General features: G+C 37.4%; 1 protein-coding gene across 6 annotated transcripts in view; it reads right to left on the bottom strand.

The window, feature by feature from the left end:
- The window catches only part of TOPBP1 (DNA topoisomerase II binding protein 1), a 59,791-nt gene that overhangs the window by 11,379 nt on the left and 32,650 nt on the right, over positions 1-15,762 (bottom strand). For all 6 annotated transcript variants that reach the window (XM_070238164.1, XM_070238163.1, XM_023620946.2 and 3 more), the window contains 9 exons: positions 14,464-14,637; positions 14,266-14,381; positions 7,475-7,598; positions 6,754-6,900; positions 6,537-6,639; positions 5,064-5,256; positions 3,247-3,467; positions 2,227-2,393; positions 1,874-1,985 (listed from right to left, as the gene is read on the bottom strand). In XM_070238164.1, the coding sequence (XP_070094265.1) occupies positions 1,874-1,985; positions 2,227-2,393; positions 3,247-3,467; positions 5,064-5,256; positions 6,537-6,639; positions 6,754-6,900; positions 7,475-7,598; positions 14,266-14,381; positions 14,464-14,637 (1,357 nt within the window). The remainder of the gene's footprint in view (positions 1-1,873; positions 1,986-2,226; positions 2,394-3,246; positions 3,468-5,063; positions 5,257-6,536; positions 6,640-6,753; positions 6,901-7,474; positions 7,599-14,265; positions 14,382-14,463; positions 14,638-15,762) is intronic.

Below are 15,762 nucleotides of genomic sequence, written 5' to 3' on the forward strand. Positions count from 1 at the left end.
ACAGACTAAAAGCAGAAGAAAAGTCTTGATGAGTGGAAATTAGGTCAGCAGACCAACACAGAAGCTTGGGAGGAAAACCCACACACTGGGGAGACATGAAGCAGTGGTGGAGCTGAACTCTCTTCTCAGATATGTATGCATGAAGTCTGACTTTGAGGAAGAAGAACGCATAAGTAAATATAAGCTTATGTGAAACAGGGATTTTGATTTATACATTAGAGGTTAACTTGACTACTGGTTAGGCAGAGTTGGATCAAGGACTTTCTAAGACGTCAACAAAACATTTGAACTCTACTCATGCTTTACAGACAACTCTAATAATAATAGCAGCAATACTTTCTGAGCACTTACTATATGCCAGGAACTGCTCCAGATTATTAACTCACTTAATCCTCACAACTCTACTAAGGTAGGTTATATTATCTGCAAATTGTACATGAGGACACAGGTACAGAGTAACTCACCCAGGATTACAGAGGGACAAAAGAAGAAGGTTAAAATTCCCTGTTAATCTATCAATACCTAGTCTATACAACAAATTTATTCTGTAACCCAGAGAACATAATAGACTGATTTATTATGTTCACCGGTTGGCCACAGCTGCTTCATTTATAAAATGAAGGGTCTCTTTGCTTTCTAATATCAAAAGCCTTCTAGTCACAGACTCCCAATTCCAGCACAATCTGTACTCATCTGCCTCTGCTCTGTCCTCTTCTAGACAATTCTCTGCTAGTTGCTACTATTCTTGCCCACAGTTTGCAGACATGGAACAATCTATAGGAGACAGAGCCTTGGAGTGTTCCATTTTGGTGAGTTCTAGGTAAAGTTTAGCGATGCTGACTTATAACACTGCCTAATCTATTAGGTGCCTGGGAAACAAAGTGTTCCACATGAGGAAAGTTTCCAAGAAACAGCATCTCACGTGTACAACTGTATTTGACAGAAATCTCTAAAAAACATATATTGTAGTTCTCTGAATTCTTAAAGGGATAGCACTAAATAACATTTAATCTTTTCTTGATGACTCAGAGCCACTGTTAAAACAACCATTATTTCTTAATGTTTTCTCTATGTCAAGCTGTCAGCTTAAGTTCTCTTCCTATCATTTTCCTAACTCTATAGAGCTGCTCTGTCCAATATAGTAGCCACTAACCACACGTGGCTCTCAAACGCCTGAAGCACAGCCAGTTCAAACTGAGATGTGCCGTAAGTGTAAAATATATTCCAGATTTCAAAGACTTAGTAAGAAAAAAAAAAGGAAAATATCTCACTGATATTTTATATTGATTACATGTTGATAATATTTTGCACACACTAGGTTATATGTTTAAAATTAACTTCACCTGTTTCTTCTTACTTTTTAAAATGTGGCTACTCAAAAGCTTAAAATTACATATGTGACTCATGTTGTTGTCTACTGGACAGGTTACCTTTCTAGTATGAAGTTTTGAGAATGACGTCAGACAGACAGCCTGACAACTAGTGGAATAAGAATGTTACATAAGACAGAGCTTCTCTCTGGATATTACCATACCTTCAACTTCACAAAAATGTAGCTTTATTTATCTTGTAAGTGTATAATTTCATTGATTTTTGTCCAAGATTTGTCCAAAGCAGCACAAGAGATTTCTTAAACCTTAATGGTTTGTTTCAATTTAAATCTTTAAATCCTATGACCCAGTGAGTTTAGATTTAGATTAGAAGTTTATAAAATCAAAGTTTTAATGCTGACTCAATGTACAGCCCTGGACTAATTACCCTTCTTTTAAATCTCAATTTCTACATCTTACAAATGATATAAATATCAACTACATTTGACTTCCAAATAAGGTTACTATAGAGCACATTTTTGACTTAAGTAAAATACTTGTACCTAGTTTTTCAATCAGATGACAGTAATCAATACGTTCTTGAGGATTCAGAGATGACAACTGAAATATGTACTGTTTTTTTAAGTCTTCATGGGTCTCTTCTATCGTTATAATCTGGAATGGAAGAGTTTTATTTCAGAAAAAATTAACAGTAGGAAAGTTATCTGGCATATGGTTCTTTTATAGTGATATTTTACTTAGTCTTCTGAGTTATCAAATATAGAAATAATAATACAATGCAAAGAAATGCAGTTTTCAATATTAGATGAATCCTTGCTATTGATATCAACAAATTCTGAATACAGCAGAGCAGCAATATCCAAAAGCCACATCACCATACTCAGGATAAACAAACCTGTGCTTTAGGGTGTGGGGCCACAGGCGGGTTGGCCAGGGGGAAGGCAATACTGGGGGCTTGAGGCGTAGGGATCAGGTGGCTGTCTTTTATTGGAGTTTCCAGTTCATCACAGGTCGAGTGCTTTGGGGCTTCAGGCACACATATGTTTCCAGGACCACAGAGAGCTGAGGAAAATAAAATGCTGCAATGTGATGCTATCCATGTACGACTAAGAACAAAGTCTGGGAAATATTCTCATGTGTCTTAGCCAAGATAAAATTAAACACAAATTCTGGAAGGTAAAAAGTACATGCAAAAGAAGTAGCCTATTTCTAGAGCTTATAAATAAATGCAATTAATTAGCTTTAAAAGGGCAAATGGTGTTATCTGTCGGCTTCTCCCAACCCTTTCTTTAAATACCAACCTTTGATCAGTAAAATGTAACCCAAGTTTGTAAAACAAAGGCAATTCTACACTTGGAGAAAACCAGACGCAGAGACAAATCTATATACCTAGTATAGAGAAATAATTATGTGATGTGAAAGACAAAGGGGGAAAGATGACCAAAGATGAGAGGCAGGAAGCATTCTGTTTTCAAGGTAAAGCCCAAGGAAGAAAAAAATAGAGGAATTCAGAAAGGAACCCACGCAAATCCAAAGAACAAATGTAAGTATGTGCTGGGCGGAATTCAGAAGACGACTTAAAGGAAAACAAGATTAGGAGAAAAACCAAGCATTAACTACACAGATACAAAAAGCCCTAGAATGAAAGAAAGCACAATGGTGACAACCATGTCTGGAAAACAAAAAACTAATCCTAAGTTTCCAAATTTAAGAATCAAAATATTTTTCACTTTACTGATAAATTACCTCAATTTATAATTATTTTTCTGACTCTTAAGTTTAAACCAAAATCAGAAATATCTAGTAAGTTTTATTTGCACGCACACTTCAGAGAACCACAATGTGCTTTATGCTTATTTTTAAGAGGTAAACATGTACTTAATACAAACAAACAAATACATTTCTTTCTCATTACCCTGTTCAGCAATTTCTGAGTCATGTAAAGGCTCCTGGAAAGGAGAATCCTCCACTTTTTTAATGTCAACCTGAGGCTCAGAGTATTGTGTGGGACAACTGGGCCACTGCAGATTGCTGGCAAGCCTTGCTCTCTCCTCCCTGGCTGTAGGGTCATCCCAAATGATCTGTTCATTTTGGGAGGGCTCTGTGTTGACATCAGGTACTGTCTGACGAGACTGCCTAAGAAATAAAAGCGACAATTTTAATAAACAGGTAGCAGTAACAAAATCCACACTTGTAAGTTAGACTGTAAATTTGTGGTTCACTTTTATATGCCCACCATCTAGCACACAATAAGCACTCAAAAATATTTACTGAGGGACTGGCCCGGTGGCACAGCGGTTAAGTTTGCACGGTCCGCTTCTCGGCGGCCCGGGATTCGCTGGTTCAGATCCCGAGTGCGGACATGGCACCGCTTGGCACGCCATGCTGTGGGAGGCATCCCACATATAAAGTAGAGGAAGATGGGCACAGATGTTAGCTCAGGGCCAGGCTTCCTCAGCAAAAAAGAGGAGGACTGGCAGTAGTTAGCTGAGGGCTAATCTTCCTCCAAAAAAAAAAAAAAAAAAAATTTACTGAATAAATTAACTATGGGAATTTTTTTCTTTTTAAGATGTTTCTATCAGAAACTTATCTGTTCTAGGTAGAAAATAAAACACATATTTTGACTGAATGTCCACATATTTAAAACTTCAGGGGCAAAATTTACTGTCAAGAAATTAAAAGAAAAAAATCTGAAATGATTGCTGCATTTAAAAACCAGATTTCTCTTAATTATATAGGCCCAGGGAAACATGATAATGTTCAGAAAACTGGCTACTTTGCTTACCAGTAGTTGTATTTTTATCACTTGAAATAATAAGAACAAGAATTACATGCGAAGCATACAGAAAAGGCTGCCTTAAAAGAAAGTCCTTTTGGCCCTTGGTAACCAAACCTCCGAGAGACTAAGGTAGACCAGCCTTATACTGAACTAGAGTAAAGCGCGTTTTATGGTGTAATCATGACAATTGCACTGGAGAGTAAATAGAATTTTCCTTCAATGAATATATTCAATCTTTTAATATATATATAAAAATAAATATACACATCAATATACACAAATATAAACATATATATATGGAATCTTAGTAAAAATAATTGACCAAAGCTGATGGTGCCCCCAAAGAGTTCATTTGCCTCAGATACAAGGAAGACAGGCTTTTATTCTCAGAATGTATTTATTTACTCTGACTTGGTGAAAGATTTAGGCTCTCTATAATGATAAACTATGATCTGAAGTGTATTAAACAAAAAGACACTTTTACTCAGTACTCAGATAAGGAATTAGCCCCATGAAATATACAGTTAGCAAATGAGGCAAACTGGATCTTCAAATCATCTCCTTCTCAGCGGAGGTGAGAGAAAGTATTAATCACACCTCACCATGAAGCAGTTGCTTGGTAGGAAACAAACCTCTGTGTCTGCCTCCTGCCCCCACGTAAGAAGTCTAGAACTGCTTGGAACAAGGGCAGGAAAGAGGAAAACCTAAGTAGGCAAAGGGCCACAACCAACAGGTAATATCTGAATATAATACATATAGTTTGGGCTAAATAAGGCCCAGCAGTATAATCCTTTCATTGGTGTTGATATTCTAAACTTCTGCTTTACCGATTAAAAAATAAATAAATAAAAATTAGGCTCAACTCATGGAACTGAGTCAGCGGGAAGCTAAATAAGGAGCTTTCTCTCCAGTGCTCTAGTCACACCCTCCTGCCATCAGCGACAGGTGCGCACCTCAGGGCCTCCAGGACTCTACTTCGTCCACTGCGGGCAGAGCGAGTGCTGTCAGGGGTTGAAGAAGCGCTGTTACAACCACTTCTGGAAAGAGAAGTCCTCTGCACTTGCGGTTTCACTATTGATGTTGCAGACATTATCTCCTGCAGCTGCTTCTGGAAGTTCTCTCTCATCTCCAAGGTCTGTGTCAGAGCTTGAAACAAACGCAAACACATCAATCAAGGTTAAGTTTCTCCTTTTTATCACATCTTATTAACTACTTTGTCTAGATTTGGTTGAAGACAAATGCATTAACTTGACGTGTACTGAATACTCACTATAGGCCACAGTAATGTATGAAGACCATGAACATTGTGGAACGTAACGGCAGCCCTCACCCGAGGACTGCATGTGAAATACTCAGGAAGCTCTTCGAAGACACTCTGGAACCTGCAGGGCTTATCCTTTCGGAGGGCTCCCTGCCTGCCTCTGACCCTCTCTCACGTTACGTACTACACTCTGAGGTGCATCACAGTCAGCTATGTGTGTGATTTTCCCCTGCAGTCCTTGAAAACACAACCACAATATATTTATCTTTGGCTTCCTTGTGGACTAACATTGAAGTAGGTACTAAATAACACTTTTGGAATGAACAGACTAGACTAACTAAATAGGTAAGTCACAGAAAAAGCTCTGGTGGGGCAGGATGAGTAAGGAAAATAGAAAATATTAATCCCTTAAAAAGAGGATACCTATAAAGCTATTCATTGCAGCACTCTTTATATTAGCAAGAAATCAGAAATAACCTGGATGGCCATCAACAAGGGACTGGCTAAATAAAGTGGGCCATTCATACAATAAATACTATACAGTTGCCAAAAAAAGGAAAAAAAACTGAAGAAGCTCCTTATGTACCAAGATGAAACACTCCAAGAGTTGAACTACTAAACAAAAAGATCAAGATCAAAGTATAAAACAGCATATATATATATAGTAGTCCACCATTTATTTATTTTTTAAAAAGCAAGGAAGGAGAGAACATCTTTTGATTACATATGCATAAGACAGTTCTAGAAGGATACATAAGAAACTAATAACACTAGAAGGATGGGAGAAACTCTTCATACCTTTTTCTGTACCTTTAAAACTATGTGAAAACATATTGCACATATAATAAAACTTTTTGAAAATCACTGAAAAGATTTGAACCAAAGAATTTTTAAAAATTCACTAACTCTACCTACCTTTAATAGAATAGGGCTGTACCACACTAACTGTAAAATACCTAGGCCCACAAATTTCACAAGTTTCACACTTAAGGCTTTGCAAATTATTACTTACTGATTGGCCTGCAACCTCAATTCAATTGTTAAATATACGCTTCCCTTGTATTTAGCAACCTAGAAAATTATTTTTCCATCTGATGCAAAGAAAGCATTCTGTATGAAAGATATATATTTATAAACTTTTTTTTGATAATTTAAAACACTTTACCTCCTTTAGAGTCATTCCTTCCATTTCCATTTGCTGTTGCTGATTCTTTATCACTGGTGGTCATATTGTCTATATCATTTTCTTCTATAGGCAAATGATCTGGCTGTTGAAGAAGAAAAATCACAATTTCTCAAACCAAGCCATTGTATAAGGTTTCACAGCAATATATATACATTCAGCTGAAGGAGGGAGTAAATATATTATCCATATTATCTACCTCATCATCCTTTATTGTAGAACCAGCTGAGAGTAGCCGACTGTTACAGAGTCTGTCATCTTGCACTGCACTGATATCCAAGCTCATTTTGGGATTATAAGTATGTGGATAAAGAGATTCAGGAAGATGTTTATACTCCTGGGCACACTGCAATACAATAATGTACTTTAAAACAGGACTGAAAAGAATCTTAGTGAATAAATGACATTAAGTAGGAAGAAGGACAACCAATACCTTATGTTAAGATGGCAAAAGTGTACAAAACTGAAGTTTTGAAAAGTAGTTGACACTTAAAAATTCCATCATACAAATGACAAATTGTCCTCACTTTTTAATGTCCACTAAAGTATAAAATCTAATTCTATTTCTATGCTTTTGTCAAGTATCAATCACACTCAAGGGAATAACCAGAAATAAAAGAGAAAAGAAACAGTTCTAAACTGCATTGGTGTGCTAAATTAATGCTCCTAAAATTATTATAAGATTTTCTTTCATATCATTTTTAATTAGTGAAAAGAATCAGAGAATCAGAAAGAGTACCCATTACAGACTTGTTAAGTATTTAAGTAATAAAGATCTTACGTTTTTGATGCCAAAGAAATGAAATGTGAGGTTAAGTTTATCAACTTGTTTACATATACAGAAACTGATCAGTGCCTTGAAATAATGTCTGTATACGTTTTCACTTAACAGAGAGGTGACGAGAAAAAGTACCACTTACTTCTAAAAGCCAGTGCTCTGAAACAATGTGTACTCCTCTTTCTTTTACAGATTTATACTCTCGATTAGTGTCATTTGGTCGCCCCTGATAGATGAAATGAGTCACTGTTTCATCGAAACTCCACCTGAACCAACCAAATACAAAAAAAAAAATAACTAAGAGAAATATCTACATTAGTTTAAGATGATCACTACTCTCTATGAATAGAATATTTCTGACCTTCACTAAACTTTCAAGAACTAGAATAAGCAAAAATATCAAATGATAGGCTCCACTCCACATTTTTTGTCAAATTTTATACATATATTGCTAGGTACATAAATGCAGAGAGATATGTGGAATGGTATTCTTTAAAATATCACTTCCTTCTTTACACTTTTCTGAACTGTGCAAAGTTTCTTTTATAATGTATCACTTTCTAATAATAATAAAGGTATTTTCAAAGCAATAAAATGCTAAAGCATCCAGTCTGCCCTCCGCTGCCGGCAGCCACTCTTCACCGTACACTGCTCTATGCCTCAGAGTAGACTGTGTACTTTACATACCATGATCTCATCCATTCCTCACATCAATCCTAAGACACTGGCATCATTATATCCATTTTACAGAGAAGAAAACTGAAGGACATGGTTAAGTAACATGTTCAAGGATACTCAGTAAGTGGTAGAGCCAGTTTTTTATTTTGTTTTGAGGAAGACTGGCCCTGAGCTAACACCTGTGCCCATCTTCCTCTACTTTATATGTGGGACACTTGCCACAGCATGGCCTGGTAAGTGGTGCGTAGGTCTGCGCCCGAGATCCGAAGCGGCGATCCCCCGGCTGCCGAAGGGGAGTGCCAACTTAACCACTACACCACCGGGCTGGCCCTGGTAGAGCCAATTTTGACTTCAAAACTCACTCTCTTAACCATTACATTATGCTATGACCTCCTGATTCTTCCCATTTAATACTCTCCTGACCTAGGAAAATCAGCTAAAAAATGTGAAATACATCAACCTTCAAGGGATCAAGTAAACACAAAAGAAGAAGTAAAAATTACACTTCTAATTAAATCACCAAAATAAACAGAGGTTTCTCTTTATGGATACTTAACATACTTTCCCTCTCCTAAATAAGAAATATCTCCGAACTTTTTAAATAGGTAAACTAAACAAATTAAGATGGAATATTGCCTCCTAAATTATACTATAAACAACTCTATTTCCTACTCCCCATGTACCCTTAAAAATAACAGTAAAAAACCCCTTCCCTCACCACGGAAAAAGAGAACTACAGGCCAATATCACTGATGAACATAGATGCAAAAATTCTAAACAAAATTTTGGCAACCAGAATTCAGCAATTCATCAAAAGAATCATACATCAGGATCAGGTGGGATTCATACCAGGGACACAGGGATGGTTCAACATCCGCAAATCAATCAACGTGATACACCACATCAACAAACTGAGGAATAAAAACCACATGATCATCTCAATAGATGCAGAGAAGGCATTTGACAAGATCCAACAGCCATTTATGATAAAAACTCTGAACAAAATGGGCATAGAAGGAAACTACCTCAACATAATAAAGGCCATATACGACAAACCCATAGCCAACATCATACTCAATGGGTAAAAACTGAACGCCATCCCCCTGAAAACAGGAACGAGACAAGGATGCCCTCTATCACCACTCTTATTTAACATAGTACTGGAGGTCCTGGCCAGAGCAATCAGGCAAGAAAAAGGAATAAAAGGAATCCAAATAGGGAGGGAAGAAGTGAAACTCTCGCTGTTTGCAGACGACATGATCTTATATATAGAAAACCCCAAAGAATCCATTGGAAAACTGTTAGAAGTAATCAACAACTACAGCAAAGTTGCAGGGTATAAAATCAATTTGCATAAATCAGTAGCATTTCTATACTCCAGTAATGAACCAACAGAAAAAGAACTCAAGAATACAATACCATTCACAATCGCAACAAAAAGAATAAAATACCTTGGGGTAAATTTAACTAAGGAAGTGAAGGACCTATATAATGAAAATTACAAGGCCTTTCTGAGAGAATTGGATGACGACATAAGGAGATGGAAAGACATTCCATGTACATGGATTGGAAGAATAAACATAGTTAAAATGTCCGTTCTACCTAAAGCAATCTACAGATTCAACGCCATCCCAATCAGAATCCCAATGACATTCTTTACAGAATTGGAACAAAGAATCCTAAAATTCATATGGGGCAACAAAAACCCCGAATTTCTAAAGCAATCCTGAGAAAAAAGAACAAAACGGGAGGCATCACAATCCCTGACTTCAAAACATACTACAAAGCTACAGTAATCAAAACAGCATGGTACTGGTACAAAAACAAGTGCACAGATCAATGGAACAGAATTGAAAGCCCAGAAATAAAACCACATATCTATGGACAGCTTATCTTTGACAAAGGAGCTGAAGGCATACAATGGAGAAAAGAAAGTCTTTTCAACAAATGGTGCTGGGAAAACTGGAAAGCCATATGTAAAAGAATGAAAATTGACCATTCTTTTTCACCATTCACCAAAATAAACTCAAAATGGATTAAAGACCTAAAGGTGAGACCTGAAACCATAAGGCTTCTGGAAGAAAACGTAGGCAGTACACTCTTTGACATCAGTATTAAAAGGATCTTTTCGGACACCATGCCTTCTCAGAGAAGGGAAACAATAGAAAGAATAAACAAATGGGACTTCATCAGATTAAAGAGCTTCTTCAAGGCAAATGAAAACAGGATTGAAAGAAAAAAACAACCCACTAACTGGGAAAAAATATTTGCAAGTCATATATCTGACAAAGGCTTAATATCCATAATATATAAAGAACTCTCACAACTCAACAACAAAACATCAAACAACCCAATCAAAAAAGGGGCTGGAGACATGAACAGACATTTCTCCAAAGAAGATATACTGATGGCCAATAGGCACATGAAAAGATGCTCATCATCGCTGATCATCAGGGAAATGCAAATCAAAACTACACTAAGATATCACCTTACACCCGTTAGAATGACAAAAATATCTAAAACTAATAGTAACAAATGTTGGAGAGGTTGTGGAGAAAAAGCAACCCTCATACACTGCTGGTGGGAATGCAAACTGGTGCAGCCACTATGGAAAACAGTATGGAGATTCCTCAAAAAATTAAAAATAGAACTACCATACGATCCAGCCATCCCACTACTGGGTATTTATCCAAAGAGCTTGAAGTCAGCAATCCCAAAAGTCCTATGCACCCTAATGTTTATTGCAGCACTGTTTACAATAGCCAAGACGTGGAAGCAACCTTAGCGTCCAGCAACAGATGAATGGATAAAGAAGATGTGGTACATATATACAATGCAATACTACTCAGCTGCAAAACAGAACAAAATCATTCCATTTGCAATAACATGGATGGACCTTGAGAGAATTATGTTAAGTGAAATAAGCCAGCGAGAGAAAGATAATCTGTGTATGACTCCACTCATATGAGGAATTTAAAATTATGGACTAAGAACAGTTTAGTGGATACCAGGGGAAAGGTGGGGTGGGGGTTGGGCACAAAGGGTGAAATGGTGCACCTACAACATGACTGACAAACAATAATGTACAACTGAAATTTCACAAGATTGTAACCTATCAATAACTCAATAAAAAAAACAAACAAACAGGGGCTGGCCCCGTGGCCGAGTGGTTAAGTTCGCGCGCTCCGCTGCAGGTGGCCCAGTGTTTCGTTGGTTCGAATCCTGGGCGCGGACATGGCACTGCTCATCAGACCACGCTGAGGCAGCGTCCCACATGCCACAACTAGAAGAACCCACAACGAAGAATATACAACTATGTACCGGGGGGCTTTGGGGAGAAAAAGGAAATAATAAAATCTTTAAAAAAACAAACAAACAAACAACAACAACAAAAAAAACCCCTTCCCTAATTTAGTTGTTAGTCTTTCTAATAATTGTTTCTATGTCTCTTGTGAGGTAAAAGGATACAAATAAATTATCAAGATAATTCAGAAAAAGAGAGGAGTATTTTTGCCTGAATCATCCAGGTTTACTACTAGTCAACTCCACCGCGATAATACAGAAACTGAGCTTTAGTCCTCAGAGGTCCTTCAAGGACAGACTGCCAATGGTTACAGATGGTTCAGATGAGAGGTCTCCAAATTTTTCTTAAAAGACCAGATGATAAATATTTTAGGCTTTGCAGGGCAAACAATCTCTTTCACAACTGCTCAACTCTTGCCTTGTTGGATGAAAGCAGCCATGGATGACAGGTAACGAATAGGCATGGCTGTGGTCCAATAAAACTTCACTTACAAAAGCAGATGGTGGCCTGCACAACCCTCGGTCTAGGTCAGCGCTTTCAGCAAAACTGTTACTTCACTTCAGGAGCTATGTTGGAAATTTGTGGGGGTGAGTTTGGTCATCACAATAGCGTGTGTTTGTATGTTGGGGGCGCTACCAGCACTTAGTGAGTAAGACCTAGGGCTGCTAGAAATTCTGGAGAACAGTCACACATACAATTATTCCATATCCTACACGATTTTCTAATGTCCTGACAGAAATTCACATAGGTAAAAAAAGTTGCTTATAATTAGATGAGTCTGGAACCTATTTTACATATAAACACACGGGGTTTTTTTGCAGTTTTAATATACACTAATATGCCAGACATGCAACTAGCTATTGAGTAATTGCTGGAAGATGTACTTTGCTTCATTGGGAACACTGCCAAATTGTGAACTCTTGGTAAAGTCCTATTACCAACAGAAATGCTGCTCATGGAATCTGAGTCTCCATATCTGTTTCAGCCCTGTGGCTGTAACAATTGAAGTGATTTTATGTATGTATTCAAAAATATGAATATTCATTTCTTCTCATGTTGCCAGACACAGGTATTTATATACTAAAAATATATTCTATTGTTATGTGCTTCCTATTGACTTTTATTTTTTAAAATTATAAAAGTAGGCAAGTTATGTTTATGAAATCCATTTTAGTATAGGGAACGTTATATATGTAATAAAAAGGGGATGCTGCATCGGATGTGTTGAGCAGATCTGGTCTAGATGTTTCACTGGTGGGAGGTGGGAGATAGTATCAAATGGCCTCTTCAGGATGTTCTGGTGCTAGCTTATGGAAGGGGACATCTGGGACATCTTCACTTGAGAAGTCATTACCCTATGAACACGTAAATACTGTAACCTCTACATTTTAAAGGGTTCTTTGCTCTCATCCATTGCCAAGTCTGAGAAATCTATTTCAGGAATAGATATAAGGAAAGCTTTAAATTAATATGATCGACCAGTTAAATCCTACTCTGGAATTTCAGTAATATATTCTGTTTTTTGTACTGAGAGAACTGGCATTTTAAATGTTATAAAAACACAAGTCCTATATGTTCCTTTTAAGTCTTACATCAAGTCCATATCCAAACAGAACATCCCGGGAAGCATTCAATTTTGACAAATACATACACCCTCACAGGGCTACTGTGAGAATGAAATGAGATGACGCTCGGCTCATACTGGGTGCTCAGCAACTAGGAATCGGTAATATAAATACAATAAGAGGTAGTTATATACTATAATAGATCATATTATATACTAATGTATACAAAACAGACAATACAAATCATAGTTATGAGAAAGTTTCACTCTTCTAAAATAGATGCATTGAACACTAGGATGCCTGTAACTATCACACATATGTCTTACTTTTAAATTCTCCTGATCTCGTTTCTTTATCAAATAGAAAGCTAACTGAAATAAGACTTACAAAGGAGAAGATGAAGCTAATCATATTCCTCAAACTGTTAGCTATTTGTAAGACCACTCATTATGCTACCTATGAATGGCTGAATACAAGTGATCGAGAAAGCCAGCACCGCAGACAGGGGAGGAGGACAGTCAACTCAGCGTGGCTGGGGTACGGAGGGTCTCAGTCCCCGACACTGATGCCATTTGTGCTAGAGACTTGTCTCTAGCCTGGCTGTCAGGCTGAGGGAAGAGCTGATAATCTATGTCTCCAAAGTAGGGAAAATGATAGAAATTAAAACATCCTCAAAAAAGACCATTTTAATTCAGGAGTGCTGCAGTACTTAGAACTACTCACAGGACTCGAATCTGAAAATCACTAAGGTAAAAATATGTTTCATCTCTGACCTAGATATATTACTAGACTATAAACTCCTTGAAGACAAGGATTCTTCTAGACTGTACTTATTATTCACAGATCTCAAGTTCTTAGAATCATAATTGGTACAAAATATTCAAAGGTTCTCAAATATTTGTGGGATATACCCTAAAAAATAAACACATCAGAGTGAACTCATATGGTAGAGGGTGTTTTATCTTATTTATTTATTTTTGAGGAAGATTAGCCTTGAGCTAACATCTGCTGCCAATCCTCCTCTTTTTGCTAAGGAAGACTCGCCCTGAGCAAACATCTGTGCCCATCTTCCTCTACTTTATATGTGGGATGCCTGCAACAGCATGGCTTGATAAGCAGTACATAGGTCTACACCCGGGATCCAAACTGGTGAACCCCAGGCCACGGAAGCAGAACGTGCAAACTTAACCGCTACGCCACCGGGCTGGCCCGCAGAGCATATTTTAAAAGGATGTGGTAAATTAAATGTCAACTGGAGAGATTCTGTAGATAATACAACACACTAAAAGGCAAAATAAATGTTTCTTTGTAGATACTCAAAACAGCTTTAGGTTTACCTATAAATTTAGGCCACATTACCACCAAAGAGAAAGATGTGCCAACTACCTGTAATCTGCTCCTAGAGAGGCTGCGATCCCATTGAGTTCACTCTGCTTCTTACTGAGTTTTTTACTAACACACACCACTACCTTGTGAAGTGGCTTCAAGGCTTCTTCCAGTTCCTGGAAAACAAAAGAGACAGATATCACTACTGCTTGAAATGTTTTATCTAAAACTTCCTTTTAATAAGAGATCGAAGTCTACCTTCTCTGCTTGGGCATCCTTCAGTTGAGGGCTGGCAGAAAGAGCAACAGCATTTCGAGAGCTATTTGCCAAAGCAAGTTTCAAGTTTCTGACAATGACTTCTGAGAGTGGTGTGCTCAGCTTCCTCTTCTGTTGGCTGGGACCTCTTGGAGTTTCCAAGGCTGCAAGTGCATCCTATATATATGGAGGGGGAGAGCGAAAGAGGGAGAAAGAGACAGAGAGAGGAAGAAAGGAGAGAGAAAGGAGGAAGAGGAGAGAGAGAGGGAAGAGAGAGGTAAATAGAATAGGGAAACAGAAAAAGGAGGAGAGGTGAGGAGAGAAGGGAGATAATCCTCAAAATTAATTGGATTAGTTTTAACCTTCTCTGGCTGCCCTCCAAACAACAGTGAGAACAACAAAATACTATCTCTGTCTATACACAATGAAGGAAAAAAAATTCATAATGTCCAGCAAATTGGTTCAGAGAGACTACCAAGCTTCCATTTTCAAAGACGCTTACCACATTGACCCTTAGAATCTTAGAGTTGCAGTTGCAGTAAAAATAAAGGACACCAAAAAACAAAACAAGCAAACAAAAACACAGAAGAAAACAAGTAAGCAAGGATGGATATAAACAAGATGGGAACTAAGGAAGGTTAAAAAGTCAGACAGAGCTGAGAACTGTGAAAAATCTTCAAAAGTACAAAATACATTCCCGTCCCAAGCCACTCACACTTCCCTCACGAGAGGAGGTCACTGTTGTCTGGGCGCTTGCTCATTCTCTTTCCCACCTGCATAGTATTCCACATACACAGCAGAAAGCATCTAACCAGTGTTCAACTGAGTATTTAGATTAACAATCTCTGGCCGGCATAATGATGCAACGAATAACCTTGTACATACACCATTTTGTACATCCAAGAGTAATGGGACCATTTAAGCAAAATGTGTGTACCAACGCTGACATCCTCATGCATTAGTGTGTGTTTCCCAACATGCTTGACAGCACAGCGGGTATCACATTTTTCTTTGTTGCCAATCTGATAAGTTAAAAAAAATTTATCTGTATGCTTTAATTTTCCATCGTCTTATACTCAATGAGATTAAACATCTTTATGCAGTATAATATTTCTATTTGCTTTTTTGTGACAGCTATCTCTTCCTATCCTTTGCCCATTTTTCCAGTGGGTCATTAGTCTTTTTTTATCTTCACTTGCATGAATATAATTATATAAATTTATATGTATATATGTCCACTGAGATTTACACATATTCTCAAATAGTCATTTGTTAAATTTTTGTCATGGAGAATATTTTTTA

Source organism: Equus caballus, chromosome 16 (genome assembly GCF_041296265.1).
Source record: "Equus caballus isolate H_3958 breed thoroughbred chromosome 16, TB-T2T, whole genome shotgun sequence".
NCBI classification, from domain to species: domain Eukaryota; kingdom Metazoa; phylum Chordata; class Mammalia; order Perissodactyla; family Equidae; genus Equus; species Equus caballus.